The sequence below is a fragment of the Falco biarmicus genome, chromosome 13, assembly GCF_023638135.1.
Source record: "Falco biarmicus isolate bFalBia1 chromosome 13, bFalBia1.pri, whole genome shotgun sequence".
In the NCBI taxonomy this organism is placed as follows: Eukaryota; Metazoa; Chordata; class Aves; order Falconiformes; family Falconidae; genus Falco; species Falco biarmicus.
Genome location: NC_079300.1, coordinates 19555379 through 19568158, shown reverse-complemented (window position 1 = coordinate 19568158; position 12780 = coordinate 19555379). Strand labels below are relative to the sequence as shown.

General features: G+C 44.2%; 1 protein-coding gene across 4 annotated transcripts in view; it reads left to right on the top strand.

Annotated features, from left to right (window-relative positions):
• Nucleotides 1-12780, top strand: part of NYAP2 (neuronal tyrosine-phosphorylated phosphoinositide-3-kinase adaptor 2) — a 146979-nt gene that overhangs the window by 112426 nt on the left and 21773 nt on the right. For all 4 annotated transcript variants that reach the window (XM_056359115.1, XM_056359113.1, XM_056359112.1 and 1 more), the window contains one exon: nt 3867-3970. In XM_056359115.1, coding sequence (XP_056215090.1) covers nt 3867-3970 — 104 coding nt within the window. The remainder of the gene's footprint in view (nt 1-3866; nt 3971-12780) is intronic.

The following is a 12780-nucleotide window of genomic DNA, read 5'->3' as shown; positions in this document are numbered from 1 at the left end:
CTAGCACCATGCTGTATCTGCTCCTGGAGGTGGTTCAGGCACTTAGAGAGCAGTGCGCTTTTCATAATATGGCACAATGTGAGGGATGCACAATTTGAAGCTGTGCAAAGTAATGCCACCAAAGTCTCATCAGTTAAATATAGCAGCTAAATCTTATGAACATTTTTGTGCATAACATAACTAAATATGTTATGCAGCTTTCTAGCTACCCTGGACAATCTGTTGAATTGTAACCTCATGCTGCCCATTGATTGCAACAGGCACCTCCAATGGCTACTCAAGTGTGCTGCATCCCCTGGCCCCAGTCCAGTAAAGTACTTAGAACTATGCCTGTGAGTTCCCTAGCTTGGTAGTAGGCTGTTAGCCCTTGTCATCATTTGAGTGGCTTACAGCAGTGTTAAAAGGCTTTACACCTGTGGATGCAGAGAGGGTCCTGTGCTTGGAGTGGTGTCTCTGGAAACTTCCTTCAGGCAGGTTTGATTTAGAACAGAGAATCCACCCGTGCAGTGAAGCACAGTGCAGAGATGGGGTGCCATGCTAACTTTATCAGTACAGAGCTAGATGTATTTTAGCTTGCATTGTGGACTCTGAGCAAATGCATCCTCCTCAGAGGACAGTATCCACAGAGTCTTTCCCGTGTGCTTATCAGGCTGGCTGATAAAACTGCTCCACACCAAGCGTTACTATGACAAAGAGGACTTCTTAAGACGTCTCAAGAGTGCTCATTGCAGATGTTAATACTGAGCTGTCTCAATACCATCTACATGAGATAAGCATGAATCAAACACTAGAAACCATCCCTGAGTTTTGCTGGCAGAAGTTGTTCTTCAAGATTCTCAGCGGTAAAGAGGAAAACCCATTTTCATTCCAGAACCAGAATCGGTATCAATATGCAAGCCTTGCAGACAACCTGAAATGAGCATTTAAAACATGAAAACCGAGAGGTAAAGATACTGAAAGTGGCTGGAGATTGGACATAATTATGCAAGAAGACCTTTTACTACTTTTTAGATAGCCCAAAGCAGAAGTTATTATTTGAAATGACTATTACTATTCCAAAGTGATCAAAATCCAGTTAGCCTCAACACAGTGAATAAGCTGTCCACAGCTGAAAAATGATGTGCTGCAGAATACAGAGCAGTGAGCTGGGCATCACTTATGCAACAAACCATTTATGGGTATTTTTTCCCCCACAGTAGTGTGCAGTGTGAAGATGTTACTCAGAGCACTAATTACAGTAGAATAGAGTATTTATTTGGTCTAAAAATATTCATTCCCACTGAGACCAATGGAATGGTTATTTAAGAAAACTCCAACATTTCCCTTTCACTGCATGACCCAAGTTCCTGAACTTAAAAAGAAAAGCTAGATGGAGCCATCTCTGAAACCTTTTTTTTGGAGAGGATCACCACGGAAATTGCAGTAGTTTCCTTAATACTGTAACATATATTACAGGGAGATAAAGGAACTAATACTTCATCTGTGTGTGATAGGTTTTATTTCTTTGATGCCAGATGAAAGGAGTCTCTTTGGCGAGGAAATGGTAATCTCTTGTTGTTGCACATATATCCAAATTGGAAATTATGACACTTCTCTCTGCTTTCCCAAAGCAAAGAAAACAATTCAGAAGCAATGGCAGACAGTGCCTTGGAGTTTTTTATATGCTGGGTGTCTGATTCTGCTTGTCACAGCAAAAACAGAGTCTCTATTTAGCAGTAGTGAAGAACAACAAGAAAACCCCCAATTCTTGTCCTCTGTGAAACCCCAGCAAAATTCCAGGACAGAACAGACATGAGATCCATTATTATATCTATATTACTGAAAGAAACAGTCAGAAATCTGGCACACAGACAGTGTGAAATCAGAACAAAAACAAATCTAATCAAACCTTCAGAATAACTGCCCAAGTCCAAAAAAAGCAAAACAACAGATTATGTACAAAATGCAAGGTTATGCAGGAGATCAGTCTGCTCCTTTCTGAATGCTTATTGCCGTGTTGACTCGTAGTATGTTTACAGACTGACTAGGAATGACTGAATTGAATAATGCATTCGCTGAACAGCATAAATATTTTTGCTGCTCAGCCAGCTGGATGTTAACCAACCTATTAATAATTAGTTGATGAATATTCACCCATACAGATGCTTTCATTGGTCTAAGTGCTCCAGCTTAAGTGGATAGCTCTTCTCCGTACCCTACTGAATTCTGAAACATCTAAGGAAAATAAGCATTTAAGGTGACAATGAAAAAGCATCAGTGAGATTGGAAGAACACATTTCAGCATGTTGCTCGTAGGTGGCATAATGTACCGGCTGTTCTCGAGTTCCCAAGACGTGCCAGGTGACCCGAAGGACATGCTAGTGATGGACATCTTATTCCTTTCAAACAATGGCCCAACCAGTGGCTAGTGATGAAACTAGAGAGCCACATAGGAAATAGATATATTCGTGTAAACCAAACACAGACAAAGCAGCAGTGTAAATAAGGCACGCGAAAATAGATTTCAGAGAGATGTAAGCAAACGATAGATGAGAAAACATGTGCTTCTAAAGCAAACTTGCTAAACCAGGATTGCACAAGGCACAGGTCCTTCCTCTCTTCTTGAAAACATGAGATTGAATAGGAGGAATTCTTTAAACCCATTGTAAGGGGGCATGGTATTATTATAGTTACTTGTTATTCATGGTAAAGCAGTACTATCAACACTAAAACTGAGAGTGTGTTATTGTACGAAATGTCTGCTGAGTGCAAATGCCCTTCATCTCAGTGTTTACCCACTAAACAGAGAAGACAGGTGCAGGATTGGGAGGAAGGTTTATAAAACATAAGGAGTATGCACGTGTCCATCTGAGTCAAAAGTCAAGGGCTGAGAGATCCTCAGCCATAAACAGGAGATGGAGGGACATGTATTTTTGTAGGGCAGGCAGACTCATTACTCAGGAAAAGCCAGTTTCTTCTAGACCAGATCGGGGGTGTTGAACAGTGGGGTAGCACCCTGGTCTCGGAGTGGCTCAGACACAGAAACCTTCACCCAGGGCTCCCAAGCTGCATGGTCACACTGTTGCATCAGTGTGTTAGTAGTAATAACCTGTGCTGGAACTTAGCGGGGAGCCTCCTGACAAATGCCTCCCTGTACAAGAGCAGAAGGAAAATGAAATAATTGTGTCATTTCTGTGCAGTGCTTCTCTGGAATAGCGCTTTCTCTCAAGGCAACCTCTACTTCTGTAATCACCTTGATTCTGGGGAACAGACTTGAGAATCTGCCACTGTTGATGTTCTGATTGCTCTCCTTTCTTCCTGCTTTCTGTCTCTCAATTCACTGCCATTGATATCAGGTTTCCAAGTTTTTTTGGTGTCATTCCAAATCCCCAAGTGTGACAGTATCCTCAGCACTTTTATACACTCCCTCCTTCATTTTCTGGCATTTCATGCTTTCCTTCAGCACAGGCACTCTTTGGGCTGCCACCTCCCTCAGCTCCGGGATGGAGAAATGAAGCCAGCAGCTACTGTAACTCCTTTAATCACCGCTCTGTTTTATGAGTAGAAAAAGGTATTGGAGGGAGCAACAAGGTCTCCTTTATATGCTTCTCATCTGTCTGCTGTTTTATGCTTTTCAGCATCATGCTTTTCAGCATCAGAGGTGCTATACAAGAGGAAAGGCACCAGGACAAGGAATGGGTTCTGTCTTAATCCCCTTTCTTCTGATCCCGACTTCTGTTCGTGATTCAGCCAATGTTCAAGACTTCAATTAGAAACCAAGCCCGGAGTCTCCATTTCAAGGGGATCCTGGATCCACCGTGTTTCAGTTTACTGCAGCAGTAATCCAGCTCCCGTTCACTGATGTATTTTCTTCTCTTCCTTCGCAGAGCCTAAAGCAAGTTGCAGATTAGGTCGGTCTGCGTCCACATCAGGTGTGCCTCCTCCATCCGTTACTCCGCTCAGGCAAGCCAGTGATCTTCAGCCGAGCCAGGTACCATCGTTAGCCAATCGTGAATGACTTCATGTGCTGCAACATGCCAAATGTTTCTCACCTCTGTGTCTGTCATTTGTTACAGTAAATGATTTTTTTGGTTTTCGTCTTTATTTCCTGTGCGTGTGCGTGCATCTGTGTGTGCGCATCTCTCACCAGCAATGAAATTCCACTGGCTACAGCCAGCAGAATTTTCTTTGCTCTTAATTCCTTGTATCCTTTTCTGTCTTCATTCTGTAATATAAATGTAGTAAAACTGTACTGTATGGATTGGCTGGGGGTTTTATTTTTTCATGTTTTCTGTACTTTTTTACTGTCTTTAAAATTTATCAAACTTTGATAAATTTAATCTATGTTTTTTATGTAAATTTCTTTTAAATGTCTTGTCTAAAGCACTTGCACCAATGTTTGTCAATGACTTGTACATACCTGACTTCTGCCCAGTTGTACTTTAATATTTGTGCCAGTCTCACATTTGTTTTGAGCTTAGTGCATGGTTGTATTACACTGTGATTTATCACTGTCCTGAAAACTGCTCTTACAGCAAGTTACTGTGTTTAGTTAAGGCAGCTAGACTCTCTTCAGCTGTAGGCCATGTAATGCTTTACAGGGCTATTAAATAGTCCACTGTAGTTATATTTATTGTGCATTGTTAGGAATCAAAAACCAAATCAAAGGGGTAATATCTCCTTGTATCTTTTTTTTTTTTTTTTCCTCAGTAAACACAAAAATGCCACATAGACCCTTGAGAAAGGAATGAAAGTGTTTGGGTTTGGCAAATTTCTCCACTAGTGAGAAAATGGAAAAGAAATAAAGACATGGGAAACCTATACTTACCTTCATTTTATATGCTAATACTGATATTGTATCATTTTGCTGTGCAGACCTGTATTATTAGTTTGACAGAACTAACTGCTGAGAGTGGCAATTGAGAGAAGAGGTTTCACTTAAACATAATGTGAATGCTTTCTGTCAGGCTCAAAGCACTCCAGTATTGTGTTACTTGTATGCACATGTACGGGCCTACATAACACTGAGTACGTGTGTGGGTACATATATATGCACAAAGAGACATAAACATGTATGTATATATGTGCACATGCGTATATGTATGCACACACACAAACACCCTTATTTAGGTGGTGAATTTTTGATTGGCTTTCAGGGAATTAGTGCCCATAATCCTATTGAATTTCAATGAGATTTGAGTGGAAAACTCCCTGAGGACTGCTTTGCAATAATCATGTATTTAAGTTGTTTGTAGCTTAATGAGTTGCTTCTGGAAGGTCTTGACCAAAATAGAGAAGAGTAAGGTTAATTTACTCAATCCAGACAGGCAGCTACTTGTTAGGAAGGTTATACGTGGGTAGCCTAGTCCTTACGGGTTAAAATACTTTAACCTGCAAAAGTGATGCTATTGTATGACTTCTGAACCCTGCTGGACACAATGCCTAACAAAACCTTCCACGTTTCTAAAGCATATTTTACATAAGAAAATCAGATCCATAATGACAGCCCATTTAAACACCATGTCAAGTGTTCCTTCATCTAAGGAAGAAATTAGGGTAACTGTACTTCCAAAGGTTTTGAGTGTCCCAGTGTTCATATAGTATATGATTTTTGATGAAAGGGGTCTTACAGCAGATGTGATGCTTTGCTGGTTACTCAGTGGCAAAGGCACCTTGGGTGTTTTGAAGGGATTTTAGTCTCTCAGTTTATATTAAGAACTAAACAATAAGCCTTGAAAGCAGAAGCTGATGTGATAGAAGAGATAATGAGCCTTTTAGAAGCTGCAGCCAGGGTTCACTGAAACTAGAGGAAAAATCCACCTCACTTCATACAGAAGAAAGGAACAAAGATGATAAGAGGAACTTTCAAGTGACTGTAAAGGGTGATCTTGTTAATTGAATAATGTATGGTATGGACTTGGCTTCACGAAAAACAAGAAAAAACAGTAAAAGCTTTCTCTACCATAAGTCTTCCCTTCAAGTTGTCAATCTCTTACTTACTGTCCATCTATTAAGTTGTCATTTATTATGATGGCATAATTTTTAAAATTTGTGGATTTGACCCTGATTCCCCTCCATGATGGAATGACAAAAATCTTACTATCTCCCTGGCAGGTACAAACATTACTTTGTATTTTTTTATACACTGATTCTATCTTAATGTGCAAAAAATCTGTGACAGGCGAAATGTGTTTGGAAATGACTGGGTTGTTAGCCCATTCTGAATCTGACAGATTGTGGCATACAGGGTATTTGTTTTCCTGTGTTGTGGCTATTGATTGTATTGATACTAGTTTCCTTAACCACATCGTAATCAGCAGTTAGACTTGCCAGAAGATTAAGAGGACTCGTCCTGTTATCCATCTCTTTATTGATGAGGTGGGCACAGCTAACATTCATACAGGGATACAGGATCTGGGAGAAGGTAGATTACTGTTAATCAGTTTTCTCAAATCTTCATGGATCCCAAATGGATGTTTTTCAAAATATTTACCTTGGGAAAAAAAGTCAGATTTGCATCTGGTCTCTCAAGGCCCATCATTTTTAATACAGAATCATTCAAGGAAGCGGTGAGGATGCTTAGTAATTAAAAATAGGTCTGAACTAAGGGAGCCTATGTTATAATTCCAATCAAATATTGGCTAATTCTGTAACTATTGACATTTAACTCCTCTATGCCTTATTTTCTTGTTTACTGGTGTAGGAATTGTGAGGATTAGCCAGTTAATATTCATGGAACATATTTATGGTATATTGATGGTAAGCATTACAGTGATCATATATAAATAAAAAGAAAGAGCTTACAAGCAGAGATGAATAATGTGGCTGGTCTCTGATGGAGAACACTTTAAAATTCTATACCATAGTAGCAGCAGTTACCAACACCTGAGAGCATGTCGTCTGTACTTAGTTGTGGTAAACAGTGAGGGCACTGGTTGCAGGAAGTAACCTTGGATGAGGCTGTGAATTGACTCAATTTAATCTGAAAGATGAACATAAGTTTTTGTTGGAACTGAAGTTAACAACTGTGTAAGGACAAAGTTTAAGAAATTAAGGAAGCAGCTGAGGAAGTCAAGTGGGGAGCTTGGAACTGCAATATGGCAGAAGCATGGAATATATTTGAGCTACAAAAGTGGCATATAGCAGTAGTTCCTAAATACATATCTTAATATAAATATCATAAAGAGACAAGTGTAAGTAGCAAAGAAGTGTTCTAGATATCGCAGAATCTAATGCCTTGTAAAGAAAAAAAAAGAAAAGAAGAAGGAAAGAAGTAAATCTTAAAGGCACAGTAGCAGGCCATCCCCATGTGCCAAAAGACGAACTGGCCAGAAAAGCCACCAGCCTGGCTGAAAAGAGCTTTGGCTGGAACTCAGGATTAAAAAAAAAGAGAATTTACAACCTTTGGAAGAAGCGGCAGGCAACTAAGGAGGACTACAAGGGTGTTGTGAGGTTTTGCAGGGAGAAAATGAGAAGGGCAAAAGTCCAGTTAGAACTTAAGCTGGCTACTGCCATAAGAAACAGTAAAAAATCTTTCTATAAATACATTAGAAACAAAAGGAGAGCTAAGAAGAACCTCCATCCTTTATTGAATGCAGGGGGAAGCATAGTGGAAAAGGCTGAGGTACTTCATGGCTCCTTTGCCTCAGTCTTTACCAGTAACACCAGTTGTTGTCTGGGTTCCCAGCCCCCTGAGCTAGCAGTCAGGGATGGGGAGCAGAGTGAAGCCCCCATAACGCAAGGGGGAACGGTCAGCGACCTGCTACACCACTCAGACTTACACAGGTCTGTGGGGCCAGGCGGGATCCACCCGAGGGTACTGAGGGAGCTGGGGGAAGAGCTCACCGAGCCCTTTGGGTCATTTATCAGCAGTCCCGGCTAACCGGGGAGGCCCCAGAAGACAGGAGCTTTGACAATGTGATGCCTGTGCACAAGAGGGGCAGGAAGGAGGATCCGGGGAACAACAGGCCTGTCAGCCAGACCTGGGTGCCAGGGAAGACCATGGAGCAGATCATCCTGAGTGCGATCGCACGGCACGTGCAGGACAGCCAGGGGTCAGGCCCAGTCACACGGGTTTATGACAGGCCGGTCCTGCTTGACTAACCTGATCTCCTGCTATGACAAGGTGACCTGCCCAGTGAGTGAGGGTAGGGCTGTGGATATGTTGTCTGCCTCGACTCTAATAAAGCCTTTGGCACCATTTGCCACAGCATTCTCCTGGAGAAACTGGCTGCTCATGGCTCGGATGAGTGTACTCTGTACTGGGTAAAGAACTGGCTGGGTGGCCAAGCCCGGAAAGTGGTGGTGAATGGAGTCACATCCAGCTGGTGGCCGGTCACAAGTGATGTTCCTCAGGGCTCAGTACTGGGGCCTGTTTAAAATCTTTATTGACGATCTGGATGAGGGGATCAAGTGCACCCTCAGTAAGTTTGCAGATGACACCAAGTTGAAGGGGGAGGCTGATCTGCTTGAGGGCAAAAAGGCTCTATGGAGGGATCTGGACAGGCCGGATCAATGGGTCACTTGTATGAGGTTCAACAAGAAGAAAGGCCAGGTCCTGCACCTGGGTCACAACAGTCCCATGCAAGGCTACAGGCTTGGGGAAGAGTGGCTGCAAATCTGCCTGGTGGAAAAGGGTCTGGAGGTGCTGGTTGATGGCCAGCTGAACATGAGCCAGCAGTGTGCCCAGGTGGCCAAGGTGGCCAATAGCATCCTGGCCTGTATCTGAAATAGTGTGACCATCAGGACTAGAGGAGTGATTGTCCTCCTGTACTCAGCATTGATGAGGCCATACCTCAAATGATGTGTTCAGCATTGGGCCCTTCACTATGAGAAAGATGTTGAGGTGCTGGAGTGTGTCCAAAGAAGTGCAGCGGAGCTGGTGAAGGGTCTGGAGGACAAGTCTCATGAGGAGCAGATGAGGGAACTGGGATTGTTCAGCCTGGAGAAAAGGAGGCTCAGGGAGGGCTTTGTCGCTATCTACAACTGCCTGACAGCTGTAGCGAGATGGGAGTTGGTCTCTTCTCCCAAGTAACAAGCAATAGGCAAGAGGAAATGGCCTCAAGTTGTGCCAGGGGAGGTTTAGATTGGATATTAGGAAAAAATTATTCACTGAGAGGTTTGTCAAGCATTGGAACAGGCTGCCCAGGGAAGTGGTGAGTCACGATCCCTGGAGGTATTTAAAAGATGTGTAGATGTGGTGCTTAGGGATATGGTTTAGTCGTGGACTTGGCTGTGCTAAGTTAACAGTTGGACTTGATGATCTTAAAGGTTTTTTTCCAACCTAAACAAGAGAATGGAAAAATGTTCTAGAAAGTACAGTAAGTTATACCTTGGAGATAAGAGATGTGTGAATAAAATTAGTTAAATAGTGAAAGTCTATCTGATTTTGGCCTTTATATGGAAATAAAAACTAGTACCATTTGTTTGTAACCATCCAAGTGGACAGAGAACAGTAGAAGTTAATTACCACGTGAGGTTTATGAAGTGGAATAAACATGGTCCAAGGATGTGCTGATAACTAACTCATTCACCCATATTGCTGGGGCCTCTGTGCTGGTTTCTGAGACTTCTGAAGCGGGCATGGTCATCAGGTGTTTCACCCTGCAGTAGTAAATGCTGAGTCATATCAGGGGACCCCCATAATGAACAAGATTGTTCACTTGTGTAAAGCAAGCAGGATTTGGAGTCACAGGTATCACTGCAATGCAGTGATGTTTCCCTGCGTTCTATCGTTCTCCACATCTTCACCTCAGGGTAACAAGGGATTATGCTCTGTTGATGGACTCAGAAATCCCTGTTGCATGCAGGATGCACGTGCACTGAGCATGTCTGTCACAAAAGAAGAAAGTGTTTCAAGCAGTCTGCCCTGTGGAAGTCCCTCTGCTGGAGAGCAAAGCGTCTTGCATCCATGTTTTTGATGTACATAAAATCATCTCTAGGTCACTGCCAGGCTTCTCCAAAACAGTATTCAGCACACCAAAAAACCCACTGGTTTTTGGAAAGAAAAAGGAACCAATATAACTATCTCTGGATATTTTGCTGCAAATGAATTTTGCAAAGTGAAGCTTGTTTTTGTTAAGATGTAGACAGCTATTGGAAAATCCCATGTATTAAGCTGCAGAGCAGCACAGCAGCGTGTTTATAATGAAGATCCATGACCTAAGAAAAAGACAATTTTTGAAAACAAAACTGGAGGTTACAGTGTGGTATTTCAGCTTTTCTGCAAAGCAGAGCCTATTTTCAGACAGATTTCCACAAAACTGTGTACCTTATCTGCAAATGTGCAGTCTCTCCTCATGCTGCCTGTTACTGGCTTTTAAATGGGGAGACAGCACAGTCCTTCACTGTTGCCTCCTTGAGGTATGTTATCTTAATTCTGAAGGTTTGCATGCCTCCTAAGGTCTGTTGTCTTCTTGTGGGGAGGACTGGGCAGAGATATCTAGCTCCAATTTAAGCAAGGGAAGAAGATTTAAACTTTACAGTGATAATCAAAGTAAAATCCAAAAGCCATGCTGAGATTAGAAGGAATAACTCAGAGGGGAGAATGAGGATACAAGGACAGCTATGAATTAAGGAGTCTCAACTGGCGTTGAAGGAATGAAGAAAAAGCTAGAAAATACATCAGAATCAGCACTGAAATTTTTTGTGGCTTATTTTTTCAACAAAAAAGCAACTCAGTTCGTTACTTGCCTGGTATCTGCCTGTGCCCCCAGCCAGTTGAGATGGCATTTTTCTTCCCCCATACGACCCTATCAGTGAATGTGACACAGAAAGGCCATGTGATGGATGAAGTAACCATCACCTTCCAAAACTGAGGAAGCCTTTCACTTATTTTATGATTTATCCAAATATAATACAGCAAAGGGGAAAGGCCTCCCATTCACAGAATGGACTTGACCGTAATTGTCTCGCACCAAATGAAGTGAATCCATCAATAGTTTATTTGAGCATGTGTCTTTGATAGGCAAGAATTTTAGGTACAGGTTGGCTCCTTAAATTCATATTTAGGTAGTTAAATAATAAAACAGACTTGTAGAAGGACCATGTGTACTCTTTAGCTGAGATCTACCCTACCTACCTCTGAGATGTCTAAGCTGGGTATAATATAGGTGCCCTGTGGGTTGTATGAAGAGAGGCACCTGCCGAGGGATTCACCCAGCTAAACCCTCAGTGACTGTGCAGGGCTGTACGTCTCTTACCTGGGATAACCCTGTAGTTTAGCCTCCTCATTTAACCACCTCTATTGGCTGTGGAAAGTCAGCTGGGATCATTCCTGCTCTGTGTGTCAGAGGCTCCTGGACATGTACGACTGAGCAGGTAACAGCCGTTAAGACCTCCATCGTTAGGTAATGGACATTTATACCTTTTCAGACTTAACCCATGGGTGCTGAGTGTTGTGGAGAAGCTACATGGGTGATATGGCTGGGTCCTACCTAAGCTTTGAAATGGCGTGGTTTGGGCATCTTCCCTCCTGCTGGGCTTCAGAGCAGAGTGAGACTGGGAGTGTGCCCAGTGGTGCTGGGGGTGGGGGGTGGGGGTGGCTGGCTCTGGCCTCTTGGTGCTGGGGGGTGAGCTGGCTCTGGTGTCTTGGTCCTGAGGGGGTGGGTGGGACTGGCACTGGTGTCTCGGGGCTTGGGGTGGGGGTGGGCTGGCTCTGGCTTCTCACCCCTGCCCTCGCCAAGGGAGCTGTTGTAAGGAGGTGGCAGTCCAAGATTTGCTGAGTCCTGAAAGCAAGAGGCAAGGATTTTCCCAGCATCGTTTTCAAATGCATTAAAGTATGCAGAGAAGTAGAAAGCAGATTTTCTGCTTTGCACATGCCGCTGGAAGGGGTTTTGTCGTTGTCTTGTCCGGTTGGTCAGAGATAGGTTAACGCCACTGGTTTGTGTTTGGCAACAACATGAGAAAATAGCCCCCGTATTGCTTGGGCCTGAGCCGGAGAAGTCCCGGACGCAAATGCACTTTAATGGCTGTTCACAATGAACAGCCTGGAAAATCCAAAAGGATTAGGACAAGCTTTATTTCCCCCCGAGCCGGGGGGCGGGGGGCTGCCTGCGGCCCGCAGCGCTGCGCTGCCCGGCAGCGGGTTACAGCCCTGCGCCGCTGGGGCCCGCCCCGCCCCGCCCCGGGGCCCATGGCGCCGCCTGGCGGGCGGCCGCGCCGCTGCCGCGCTGCCCGCGGAGCGGGGCTCACCCCGCAGCCAGGCCGCTCCGCTCCTGCCCGGCCTGCGAGGCTGCCGCTCGGCGCTGCCGGGGCACAGCGCACGGGGAGGGGGGCCTGTTCCCGTCCTGCAGGAGCTTCATCCGAATTTTCTAGGAGAGGAATTCTTGAGTTTAAGGAGGGTGGTGTGGGTGTGCTGCGGTGGCTTTTCTCTCCGCGCTGGCTGGGGCGGTGGGTGCTGCATCAGGGAATTGCAAGAACCGGTGCAGGAGCGGCTGCGCGGTCCCTGCCGGTGCCAGCTGCAGTGCGCTCCCGGGCTGCGGCCCTGCACAGCTCTGCGGGTCCGGGGAGGCGCGCACCAGCCTCACCTGCTGCATCCCGGGGTCTTCCACACAGCAGCTGCGGTTAACGTCTTGGTTAAGACTCAATATTTAGGTGATCCAATTAAAACACGTGCGGTCTACCGTGGGGAGAAAAAAATCCAGCGTTAAAACTGGTGTGAGACCTTCTCTTCAAGGCAACTATTACTTAGTTTTGTGCTGTAGCTGCAAAATCCTGAGCACATGTTCTAACCGTTCCATTTTAAAACAAAAGACTGAAGGAAGGGGAATGCGACAAAGGAGAAGCTGGGAGAGAGATTTA